Genomic DNA, 13,078 nt, shown 5'->3' with positions numbered 1-13,078 from the left:
TAGAGTTAGGTGTACGGCGAGGGGGAGCGACCTGGTAGAATGCTTACACACCTCCTTAGACCACAATACCGGTCGACATACATAACTCACCTAGCTACAGACTCTGGTGACTTACTAACGAACGGGTCGGACATTAACACAGCTTTTCTCGATTATTATACCAAATTAAACCAAACGCGAAACTCACCTACGAGCCCAGCCCTGTCTGCCTATTTACAAGAGATAGGCATGGTCTGGTTGGACAAGAGACAGCAGGAGTTTCTGGCCTCCCTGATAGACACTGACGAAATCAAGCAGGCCATTAAAGATCTGGCCAGCAGTTTTGCCCCGGGTCCAATGGGCTCTCTGGTGATTTTTACAAAGCCTATCAACACAAAGTTGCTCCCCATCCCTTGGAGGTATATGACGAGGCCCTGCAGTGCGGATCACTCTCACCAACAATGCGTGAAGCCATGATCACACTTCTACTCAAACCGGATAAATCCCCCCACAAATGTCAATCCTATAGGCTGCTGTCACTACTTAATCATGATTACAAGATACTTGCTACCCGACTGGCATTACTAGTCAACACCACCCTTTGCCCCTTTCAAGCTGGATTCATTCCGGTAAGGTCTACCACTCTTAACCTTTGTACAGTCTTCTTGGTGATAAACCAAATGGAGCCCACTTTACCGGTGGCAGCAGTTATGCTGGATGCCGAGAAGGCTTTTGATTCCCTAGCATGGTCCTTTTTGTACGCTGTCATACAAAAATTAGGAATCCCCATTGGATTTCTAAATCTTGTTCGCTTATTATATTCTGACCCAACTGCAAGACTGAAAGTGAATGGTACCACCACGTCTCCATTTGCTTTGACATGGGACACCAGACAGGGGTGTCCACTTTCACCTGTGCTTTTCATTATAGCTATGGACCCGCTAGCTCGCTACATTCAGGAACGCTAACTGCACCATGGATTACAGTTACACACGGGACCACTCATCGCATCATTTTACGCGGAAGATGTGATGCTATTTGTATGCAAGCCTGCTCATAATCTGCCCCCTCATTTGCGGGGGGTGGTCCGCTTTGGCGTTTACTCAGGACTGGTCATCAACTGGACCAAGTCCGAAATATTCCCATTGACTCCCGCCACAACCCCGAGTGACATGGAATTTCCCTTGAAATGGTGCACTGATTCACCTAAATATCTAGGCATTTTCTTACACTGTAAAGCCCCGGAGGTCATCCGTTTAAATTATGGCCCAGCGGTTGAACGCCTCGAGACAAATCAACAAATGGACGAAGCTTCCGCTCTCTATGACGGGGAGGATTGCCATAATTAAAATGGTAGTACTACCACAATTTTTATACCTTTTTTTAAATCTCCCCATTCCTTTAACGTTGATCTTTTTTAACACATGCCGGTCACTTCTGATAAGATTGGTATGGGCGGATAAGCAACCGCAAGTGAATTGGGCCATCTTGACCATGCCTTTTGAGCGGGGGGGGAGTTGGGGTCCCGGACTTCTATTTATATTACCTCGTGGCCCAAGTCCATTTTACATATTACTGGTTTCATCCAGATGCCCGACTTCAATACCTCAAACCCGATGGCTCGCAGGTACATCCCCAACCACTATCTACACTGCTGTCCTTGGGCCTTCCACAATGCCATGCAGAAATTCAAACTGTCCCCACGACATATTGGGCATGGTCGAAGTTGCGTAAATACCTAAAATACTCATCTTTATACTCTCCACATTTATCACTGGTAGATATCCCGTGGATACCCCCTACTATGGAAACTCTCACTAAACAAAAGCTTCTTAAACATCGACTCTCAAAACCGGGTGACTTGTTTAATGACTCTAAACCATGTTTGACTGCCGACTTGACCGCATGTGGTACTGCGACTTACATGGACAGCTTCTTGCTCCATAGAATATGTAGCTCCCTATTGAAGGCCCTCCCTGACTCCTCTACCTAACCAGTCAACTTTCCACCACTCACACTTCTTATTACTTCACCCGACAGTGCACCTTTAGTATCACGCATGTATCACTTGTCGCTCACCTGTAGGCTTTAAAGTACGCGCATCCTGGGAGTAAGAATTAGATATTACAATCATTGACGACATATGGAACTACTGTTGCTCCCAGACGCGCTACCTCTCATGCAACTATAGACATATATGATTATATTTTAATTATCTTCATAGAGCCTACGTTACTCCCAAGCTATTGGCAAAGATGAACCCTGCAGTTTCAAGCACGTGTGTGCGCTGTGGCGCCCTTGGCGCTGATTTTTTACATCTTGCATGGCTTTGTGCATTGGTGAGCACATACTGGGAAGACATTTTTCGACAACTGTCTTCATGATAGAACAACCTGTACCCCCAAACCTCTGATGGCCCTTTTGGGATATGTCAAGCCGTTGAGAAGAAGCATTCGACGATTTTCAGCAATGGCCTTGTTGATAGCATTAGCACGGACATGGATTCGGGATCGCGCCCTGTGACATTTGGCAAGCGCTCAAGAGCTACCTACAGGCCCATTCCATTGATCACTAAGACCATGAGTACATTTACACGCTGGTGGTATGTTATTTTCACGTGAACCTGGAAATATGTTGAACCTTAGATGCTCCCAATGAGACCAACATTCGAGACTCTGTGACTATGATAATACTATGATTGTATTTCGTGAGACTGCTGTACTGTAACTGTTTTTGTTGGATCATTATGTGAACTATGCTCCTCTGTAATAGTTTATCTTTTTGTGTTGTTTGTAAGAGGACATTTATATCTGACATGATGTCAAAGTTGGTCCAGCTTATTGTGGACCACTGGCTTGTTAAATCATTGATTGGTTGAAATGTCTCTTGGAAAAAAGTAATAATAAAAAAATATGTTTTAAAAAAAAAGAAGAGTACAGGAAGAATGTTTCATCTGAATCAATCCATGAGGTTCCAATGCCTCCATAAATTTACATAGGTTGAGATATGATATGCTTTTTTATTGTAATCTAATTTTTAGATCATATTACTTGATATCACGTGTTAGTAGTTAATATTTTATAGAACTGGCGTTACTTTGCTAATTAATCTTTTTTGGTGCCCCCTTCTTTTTCTGACCTTTAATATCTATCATAGACCCAATGAATTTTAAAATCTTAAAGACTATTATCTTTTACTAAGTTTCACTCTTTGATACTAGTAATAACAAGTATTTCTGTTTTCTAAATGCATAGCACTCAAGTCCAAAGACTTTCCTTTTCTTCATATGATTGAAGATAGAATCTTGGTATGTAAAATAGAAACTTTTATTATCGCATTACTGATTTATATCATGAGATATACACTTGTTAAAATTAATGTTCCATTTATGTACCTTTCTTATATTTTGCTTTGAAACAAATACAATTATTTAACTGGTGTAAAAAAAAAAGAACATTCCAACATTGGACCAATAAAAAGTGCTGTTTAAGGAATGTTGTGCAGAAGTGGTAGTCCATTCTTGAAGCATGGCGCTAATTATGGAGCAGCTTAGCTTGCACTCCTACTTGTATTTTCAAAATAATTTGGTACTGATAAAGCCAAACCTAGAAATGTAAAGAAATATGGGATATTAAAACGAAAACGGAATCAAAAATGTTTATAGACTCAAGATTCAGTTACATGTTTCTGATATTTTGCCTCTGCGGCAACTTTCATTTAGTAAGTTACCTTGCTTTTCATTTTGAACAAATACAATCCTTTTGGGATAAGCATAAAATCGCGATGGGAATTGCAAAGCAACTTAGTGTGCCATATTTTGCATCAATAATGCTTCCAGAAAAACTAAGGGGCATATTATCAACGGCCAGCGATAATTATCGCTGGCCGTACATAGCGATAGAAATATTATTGCCGGCTATCGCTGAATATTATCGCCATGATAACGCTATATTTACAACGCATAGCGCCATGGCGATAATATTTCAGCGATAGCTGTGTTTTCAATGGAACATCGCTGGTTTTCCAGCGATGTTCCATTGAAAACAGCGATAACATTGCTGATACGACCCTGTGGTCGTATCAGCATAATCCATCTCCCATTAAAAGTATGCCTTAGTCAGGAATTTAACAGACGTTAAATTCCTGAGTTAAGGCTGAGGTAGCGCGATTTTTTTTATCGCTGCACCTCCTTGTTAATATCGCGGAGCTGCCTTCACGATATTAACATGTGTTGTTTTCACAGCCACGCCTTCTTTGCATCTCATTAGCGATGCAAGGCTGTGAAAAAACGGGCTCTACATCAAGGAAACACGCGCTAGCGTGTCCTTGATGATACTGCGATATAATTATCGCTGCTTTTCGCCCAAAAACGGATGCTAAAGCGGTAATAATTATATCGCCAGCCCTTCCTAATATGCCCCTAAATATCTGTGAAGTACGCGCACACACAGGGGCTTATTTACAAGCCCATTTCGCTGCCAGTGCATCACTTTTAATATGGGAAAAATAAGCCACACTTAAACATGCCAACCAATCAAGATTGCAAAATAGGGCTGCCTGTCAATTCAATACAATTTGTATTGAAGCACTTTCAGCAATTGCTTTTACTTCTGAAAGAGATAAAAGAGGCGTTTGTACTTTTTAGGAAATATGTAACTGAGGGCCACATGCATGAAGATATTTTGCGTTCGCAAATTGGCTAATTCACAGAATCAGCCCATTTACAAATGTACCAACCAGCCAATTTTGAGAATTAGGGGCTTATTTACAAGCCCCTTGAGCCACCGGTGTGTCATTTTTTATGACGTTCCGGCATCGCAGAGTGCAGGCCCATTTCTATGAGGCCATGCAAGGTCACCCTGCATGGCTTTTAATGGCCTTTTAGATATGGAGTAAGGCAAGGCAGCACAGCTGAAGTCTCTGTATTGCCTTACACTGCATCAAGGAGGCGTTCCATGGGCACTGCAGTGGGTGTTCCCACGCAACACCCATGGGTTTTGATGCACTCCCAGATTTACAAGGATCTGTAAACATGGGAATGCGTCAAAACTGTACGCCTAACCAGGGCAGGCGTAATGAGGAGAAATATCTTTATTTCTCCTTGTTTTTATCTCTTTCCATTGGTTGGCATCAATTTGCGCCTAGGTTGCGATCTACCATGTCCAGTTGATTGCAGTTGGTGCTTAACACTTTTTGGCGCTATTTTTATTTCAAACTTATTTATATTTCCGCCCTGTTGGGTCATAATGTATGGACAGGTGTTCTAGTAACATTATGACTAGAGGGAAATGCTAAGAATAAAGAAATGAACACCAAGATGTAAAGTGCCTTAGCGAATCAGAATAATAAATTACTTCATGGGGAGCATTCGTATGACAACTTGAAATCTTTGTTTGATACAGTGCTTTTTGAGGATTCACAGTGACAGTTGGCATGGTAGATTTAGTAATACATTTTCACCCATCAAAATGCTCAAGCTGCAGGAATCCTAAGAAAACAAGCATCCTCAACTATCAACAATGTACGCCCCAAGTGTGAATTAAAGTGAGCACTCTAAGTAAAATGTTTCTGTTTTGTCTAGGTTTTGATGTAAAAAACTTCTACGTGATCCTGGACTTATGGTATGAAAATATGAAAATATTGGAACGCACACACGATGTATGCACTGGACATGATGATGAAATGGAATTTTGTGGAAACTTAAAAGGAGGTATGTAACCCGGCTCGATGTTTCCATCCCCAGTACATTTTGAGTACTCAAGCAACCAAAAGAGGTATTTGTGTTGTGCAATAAAGATGTACAGGACAATTTAACAAGGTTAACTTAGGCTTGTGTGTAATTTGCACATATAAAAACTAGTGTACAGTTACTCAGAAGAGTATACTTACACATCTACACCCACTGAAAAAATGGGAGGAGCCTACATTACAAATGTAAGTTACTATGAAATAACAGTAGTAAGTCTAGCACCACACATGGCGAACCCTTGGCAGTGCAACACCCTTCCACAGAAAATGATAGAGGCAGGGACTTAAATGTAACCCCCATTTGAAATAATGTTAAATTAAATTAAAAGATTTCAAATAGTTATGAATATAAATAAATATAATGTAATGTTAACAAATATATACAACACTGCTTATATTTATTTTAATTATCAAATGTTTTAATAACTTCTTTTGCATTTAAAAAATAATGCAGAAATCATTTTTTTAATTTAACCTACATAAAAATATATTTTAAATAGTTTATTTTTAATTCAAAATTTTGTTAGAACTGATGTTGCATTTCTTACTTTATTTATCTACTTAAAGTAAACATAAAAATAATTTGCAGTAACATTTAACATAAACATATTTTACAGACACTAACCAAGTTGAAATAGCTTTTTTTAAAAGCTTTTCCTAGACTTTACCATGCCAAGATCTCCACCCCAACTGTGGAGTCTCCCTATGGTAAAGTAGTAAAGTATAGAGAAAAGTAAAAAGGTTTATTCAACTTTGGAAAAGTCTTTAAAAATATGTGGTATGCAAAATATTAATTTAAGTTAATTTTATATATTTATTTTAAATGTAGAACTTGAACATAAAATGCTAAAGCACTATTGACTAAATGTTGAATTAAAAATGTAATTATTTAAAGTAGTTTAAATTAAATTACAATTAGTTCCTTGAAATAAATTAAAAATGTATTTCCCACCTACTTTTATATGCATCAATAATTGTTAAAAGTGATGTACAGAAATAATGGAAAGTTATTAAAATATATTATAAAAGAGTTATTTCCACATCAATATTTAAATCCCCAAACATATTTTATGATTAAATTAAAAATATGCACTATTTGTATATATTTTTTAACATTAAATTATATTTATATTGAATTAATTTAATTTAATTTAACATTATTTCCTATAGGGTTTTATTTGAAGTCCCTAACTCCATTGATTTCCATGGAAGGGTGTTGAAGTACCAGTGGTAGGCCGTATGTCATACTGGACTTACTCCAGCTCTGAGTACTACCATGTTTGGTCCCTCCTTGGCTGTAGTAACTTTATAAGGGCCATTTGTGAATAGGAATGTGGGTATTCTTAAGTTGGTGGGTAAACTTCCTTCCCTAAACCCCTCCCTGATTATCCTTTAACCCCTCACTCCTCCTCATTTTCTTTCTATTAGTGAGTATTCTCCATTTTCCATCCACTCCCCTTTGTCCCTCTCACATTTACTACAAAATTTATATTTACATGTGCAGAGACTTCACACCCACACCTAAGCACAGAAAATGATAGGCGAGGTAGAGGCATAAACCCTGCACAAAGGTTTGAGAACTGCATTTTGTAGGACCTTCCGTAGTACTACAAAACCTACTAATAAATGGAGTTTGTGAATAGGCCCCTGAGATTTGAACATTCACCTCAAATGTGATTATGTATTTTTGAAGATGAAGATAGCATAGCTCAGAATGAGTTCCCCTTCCTCTGCTGTAATTTCACCTGCACCATCAGCATGGAGAGCCCCACAGCTAGACTTATGAGTACACCTCTACTGTCACCTGCGGCTCTTTCCACGTACTCTCCTGTACTGCAGGAGCGGCCTGTGCAGGTAGGAGCGGTGGGGTGGGGGGGGGATTCAACAGACGACAACGGGGGAAATTACTTATTTATTTAATTTTCCCTTGTTGTCGTCTGTTAAATCCGAAGCCACCCTGCCCCATAGCCCCACCGCTCTTACCTGCACGGGCTGCTCCTGCTGTACTGAACCCCCAGACAGCGTTGACACTATTTGGAACAAATTTGAATTTGTTATTCATGTTTAGCTAAATCCTTGTTACTTTAACAATAACTGCCCTGTGTCTGAGTAATCGCAATTAAATATTGATTCACATCTGGCATTCTCACAGCAATGGTGACAATCGAAATAATGCTTTGAGGATGTACACCCTTTCATTGGGAGAAGTCTGATAAGTCTTCAAAATGAAATTCCACTGCCTTTGCCTTCCTTCCTCTTTCTATGTTCACAATTAGGGCCTGATTATGAGTTTGGCGGTGTGGGAGCAGGCTGCCACACCACTGCCACATTCTCACACTGCCAAAGAGGGCTACTGCCTGCCAGATTACGACTGAAATCATGGTCTGGTGGGCAGGTGAAGTGGCGGTCCCGTGGCAGTGCAGTAAAAAGGCTCAAATGTGAAACCTTAATGCTGCACTGTCGCAGAACTGCCACAGTGCGTTCCAGCACAGCACCATGCCGGGCTGGAACTGAGGGTGCTAGCACACAAGGGGCACAACATGCACCCACCCTGCATGCACAAACACACAAGGGGAAAGGGAACCCTTTGCGTCCTGACCATCAGCAGTTTCATGGAGTAAGAATCTCCACGAGACTACAGACAGTCAGGAAACCAGGGTATTGTAAGCCACTGACTGCCGCTTCACCGCCATGGAACACGGTTATCTGGAAGTTGCGGTGGTCCAATGGCAGTCTGACTGCTGGTGCAGAAGTGGCCGGATTGCCACCGTGAGTTTGGCGGTTCATGGACCACCAAATGCATAACCAGACACTTAGCTCTGTAGAAAGTGATCTCTGATTCTGCCATGTAAGAGGAAGTATGCGATTTAGACAGGAATAGCTTAGTACACAAAGGATTGAGGTAGAGAAAGAGGTAAGATAGAAAGACAAGTGTGTTAGTGAGAGGTAGAGGCAGAAAGAGCTAGAAGGAGAAACATGAGGTAGCAAGAGAAGACTAGAAAGAGTTGTGAGGTAGGCAACAGGACACAGACATAAGAAGTAGAAGAATGCAGGTTAGATGAATAGAGTAGTTAGTCAGTGAGAAAGGTAGTGAGGGTATGAAATGTAGAAAGATGCATGCAGTGTTGAGAGAAAAGAGGTGAATTAAAGAGACAGTATCAGACAGGGAAAGAAAGGTGATATAGAGGTAGATAGGATAGGCAGATGATTAGGTAGAGGGAGTGCTATAACATAGAGAGTGAGGTATGCCCAGAGGGGAGGTAGAGAGATGTACAAAGAGTGTGAGGGAAAGAGGGGCAAGGTAGAGAGGGTAGTTGCAATATAAAAGGAGGTTCAAAGAGAGATGACAATGAAACATATATCGACAGAACAAAAGAGGTAGAAAAAGAGAGGTAGCAAGAAAGGAGTAATATAATGAGAGAGGTGAGGCAGAGATAGGTATGGTGAGTAGAGAAGGTGAAGAGGTTAGACAGCAAACAAATGGTTAGATAAAGTTAGGTAGTTAAAGAGAGAGGCAAGGTAGAGAAAGATAATATAGGAAGAGAAATATAAGGTAGGGAAATGAGGTGCAGAAAGGTGAGGTAGAGAGACAGGTGAGAGGGAGGCAGAGAGAGGTACAATACAGGAAGATGAAGAGAAAAGTGAGACAATAATGAAATAGATGAGTAGAAATATAGTGAGGTGTAACAGCAGTGAGGTACTGAGAGAAAGCTGAGTTAGCAAGAGAGTCGAGCAATAGAAGTAAATATATTGAGACCGGCAGGCACAGAGAGAGGTAGCATGTGGTAGAGAAAGATGTGAGAAGGGATAGACATAGGTAAGGTCGAAAGTTGAAATAGAGAGTTGTGGTAGGTACATAGTGATCTACAGATAGGTAGAGAGTAAGTGGTAAAGAGGGATGATGTGAAGTAAAGCTATGAGACAAAAAGATAATTGCCATCTACCTGCCTGGGATCTGAATGTTAATTTAGGGCAAGCAGGGTGGGGTCATGCACATGTAGTTTCTCTGAAGTAGTCAAATTTGAAAACAATCTGGTTTTATTCACAATGTTCCTAACTTGATCACTTTATCAGGACCGCTACACCACTTCACTCTACACCACTGCCCTCTATGCCTCTCTAGTCTACTCTGCACCACTCCACTCTATGCCACTGCACTCTATGCCTCTGTACTCTACACCACTCTACTCTATTCTGAACTACTCCACTCTATGGCACTCTACTATGCACCACTGCACTCTAGGTCACTGCACTCTATGCCACTCTACTTTCCTCTGCACCACTCCATTCGATGCCCCTGTACTCTGTGCCACTACACTTTACTTTACTCTGCACCACCCCACTCCACTGTACGCCACTCTACACCACTTAACTCTATGCCACTCCCTTCCACCGTACGTAACTCCGTACATAACTCTATACCACTCTGCCCCACACACTGCCACTCTACACTATACCTCTCTCCACTTCACTCAATGTCACTCTATTCTATACCTCTTCACATTACACCACCTCAAGCCACTCTACTCCCCTCTACTCTATGCCACTCTACTGTGATCCACTCTACTCCACACCACTCTACGCCATGCCACTCCACTTTACTATACTCTGCTCAGCTCCAGTCTACCCATTTCACTCTATGGCACTCTACACTATGCCACTCCACTTTATGCCCCTGCTCTCTATGCCATTGCACTCTACTCCACTCCACGCCAGTCCACTCTACTGTACGCCACTCCACTCCGTTTTATGCCACTCTACTCTACACTACTTCACTTCACGCCAATTTACTCACTCTATGCCACTTCACTCTATGCCACTTCACTTTACACCACTCCCAGCTACTCCACTCCATACCACTTTACTCCACTCCACTCCATTCTCCTCTGCGGTGCAACATGGCTAAAAGACGTTGGCAAAGCCATTAGTTCTTGGCTAGGCGGAAACTATTGGCTTTGCCAATGCTTGTTTATGATATGCCTGTGGGTGAAACCCCTTGTAGTGAATCTGATTTGTTCACTAAGGATCGCCACTTTCGTTCCAGTTCTGGGAACTCACACACTTGACTTTAGTAGTGCTGTGCAGAAACCTTTCATAGCTCTACTCATCTACCTCATTCCTGTCCAACAGTATTAAACCGGGTAGAGAGACAATGGGCTCTTGTCCCACTCTCATCTTTCAGAGGAAACTGAACTGTATCATAGAGCTTTAGTGTGGATCTGTACCGCCTACAATTTACTAACATTTCAACTCTCAGACTCACACATAGCGAAGCTCTGCCAAGGCACCTAATTCCAGACTTGCAGAACTTCTTTAATTCTGTAACTGTCAGCCACACTGACAGCAGACTATTCTCCATCCTTAATCAACAAAATCCTGTTCTCTCTTACCCCTAGACTATCTAACAATTCCTGCCACCCTGGCTGCGCTTTACTCCAGCTGAGCCAGTCACAGTCAGTGGTATGCATTACCCCCCCGCAGCAGCTATCCTTCAACCTAGCCTACTGCCCTGCACTGACCCGCAGGGCTACCTATTTATCTTCCCCCGGGAAACTTCACCTTGTACAGGAGTCCTCACTGAGAGCCTACTACCTCCAGACACCCAGGCCCCATTAGATGGCCAAGTACTTATTACTCATAAACTTCGCCCGGTGCACAGCTCTTCATGGAGAGACCGTTTTCTCCAGACCGTCAAGCCTTATTAGGTGGCCAAGCCCATTCTATGTACACCCTTCGCCTTGTACTGAAGTCATCATGGAGAGCCCACTCCCTTCAGACACTTAAGCCAACTTCTTCCTGAAAACTAAGCCCGTTTGCTGGCCACACCGCTACTAAGTACACCCTCCTCCTTGTACAGAAGTCCTTATGGAAGCCCGCTCCCTCCAGACACCCATGCCTCATTAGGTGGCCAAGCCCCCTACTACGGACACCCTTTGTCTTGTACAGAGGTCATTAAGGAAATCTCACTCCCCCAAGACTCCCAAGACCCACTCTATACTCAAGCACTCTTCGCTGAGTGGCAGTTTCTCCAGACAGAAGTCACTACTATGCACACCCTTCACCTTCACCTTGTATAACGATCTTCATGTAGAGTCAAATCCCTCCAGACCCCCAAGACCCTTTAACTGGCCAAGTCCCTACTATGCACACCCTTCAACTTGTGCTTAGTCCTCATGGAGAGCCTTTCCATGCATACACCCAAGCTCTATTAGGTGGCCTTCGCCTTGTACTGAAATCTTCACAGAGAGCCTACTCATTTCAGACAACCAAACACTATTGGTGGCCACGCACCTACTAAGCACACCCTTCACCTTTCACAGAAGCCCTCATAGACAGCCCCCTCTCTCTAGACACCCAAGACCCACTAGACATCCAAGCCCCTACTATGCACATCCTTCACCTTGAATAGAAGACATCAAGTGAAGCCCACTTATTCCAAATGTGAATTTGATACTCAAGTATTTATTAAGCATTCTGTGCACAGACTTCATAGAGAGGCCAATTTCTCCAGACCATGAAGCCACATTAGGTGGCTACATTCCTACTACCCACACAATTTGCTTGTATAGAAGTCTTCACGTAGAGCCCAATCCCTTCAGACACCCAAGCCTCCTTAGTTGGCCAAGCCCCATGAGGAAGCCAAGCCCTTACTACACACACCCTTCAATTTGTACTTAAGTCATCATGGAGAACCTACTCCCTGCAAACACCCATGCCCCATGAGGGTGCGAAGCCCCTACTATGCTCACCCTTTGCTTTGTACAGAAGTCTTCATGGAGAACTGGTATAAACTGGCAGTTGGTACATCCCGCCCCCCCCACTCCTTCCTCCCCTTTGGTTCATGCTTACGTTGTTCTGAAGATTCCACAGCTGACTGGACTTGTGGTGGTATAACAGAATAACGTCTTCTTCAACACTTTCTCTAGTGTTTTCTTCAATTGCATCATTGGTGATGATTCACAGTGTGAGGACGGTTCACCACCACCCCAGCTTCTTCTCCAGTGCTGCTTGCTTCTTTCTGCTCCTGTCCTACTGAGTAATGCGGGTGGATGAATTCCCCTACTTGTACCGGTGTCGAAACTCCAAGCTGTCAACCGGTGTCCTGCTACATCAGCTGTCAGATAACCAAGCCGTGCAATCCTCTTCCCAGTGAGGATTTAAGGTACTGTGCATGGCATGCTCCCTGGCAGTTGTCACCCCTGCTCTTCTCTCATCTTTGCATCGGGAAGTAACCTACTGGAAACCTGTCACTGCGGTGAGCAGCTGACCCCTGCTTTCTGCTCATCCCTTTCTTTTCAGCAATTTATCCTTCTTGTTTCCCAATGTGACAAACTCTATACCTGCTTCAGCG

At 42.4% G+C, this 13,078-nt stretch overlaps 1 protein-coding gene across 1 annotated transcript in view; it reads left to right on the top strand.

Annotated features, from left to right (window-relative positions):
- The window catches only part of LY96 (lymphocyte antigen 96), a 613,732-nt gene that overhangs the window by 381,356 nt on the left and 219,298 nt on the right, over positions 1–13,078 (top strand). The window contains exon 3 of the mRNA XM_085604111.1: positions 5,561–5,689. Within this exon, the coding sequence (XP_085460237.1) occupies positions 5,561–5,689 (129 nt within the window). The remainder of the gene's footprint in view (positions 1–5,560; positions 5,690–13,078) is intronic.

This window comes from Triturus cristatus, chromosome 5_1 (assembly GCF_964204655.1).
Source record: "Triturus cristatus chromosome 5_1, aTriCri1.1, whole genome shotgun sequence".
Taxonomy (NCBI): domain Eukaryota; kingdom Metazoa; phylum Chordata; class Amphibia; order Caudata; family Salamandridae; genus Triturus; species Triturus cristatus.
This window is presented reverse-complemented; position numbering and strand designations above follow the sequence as displayed.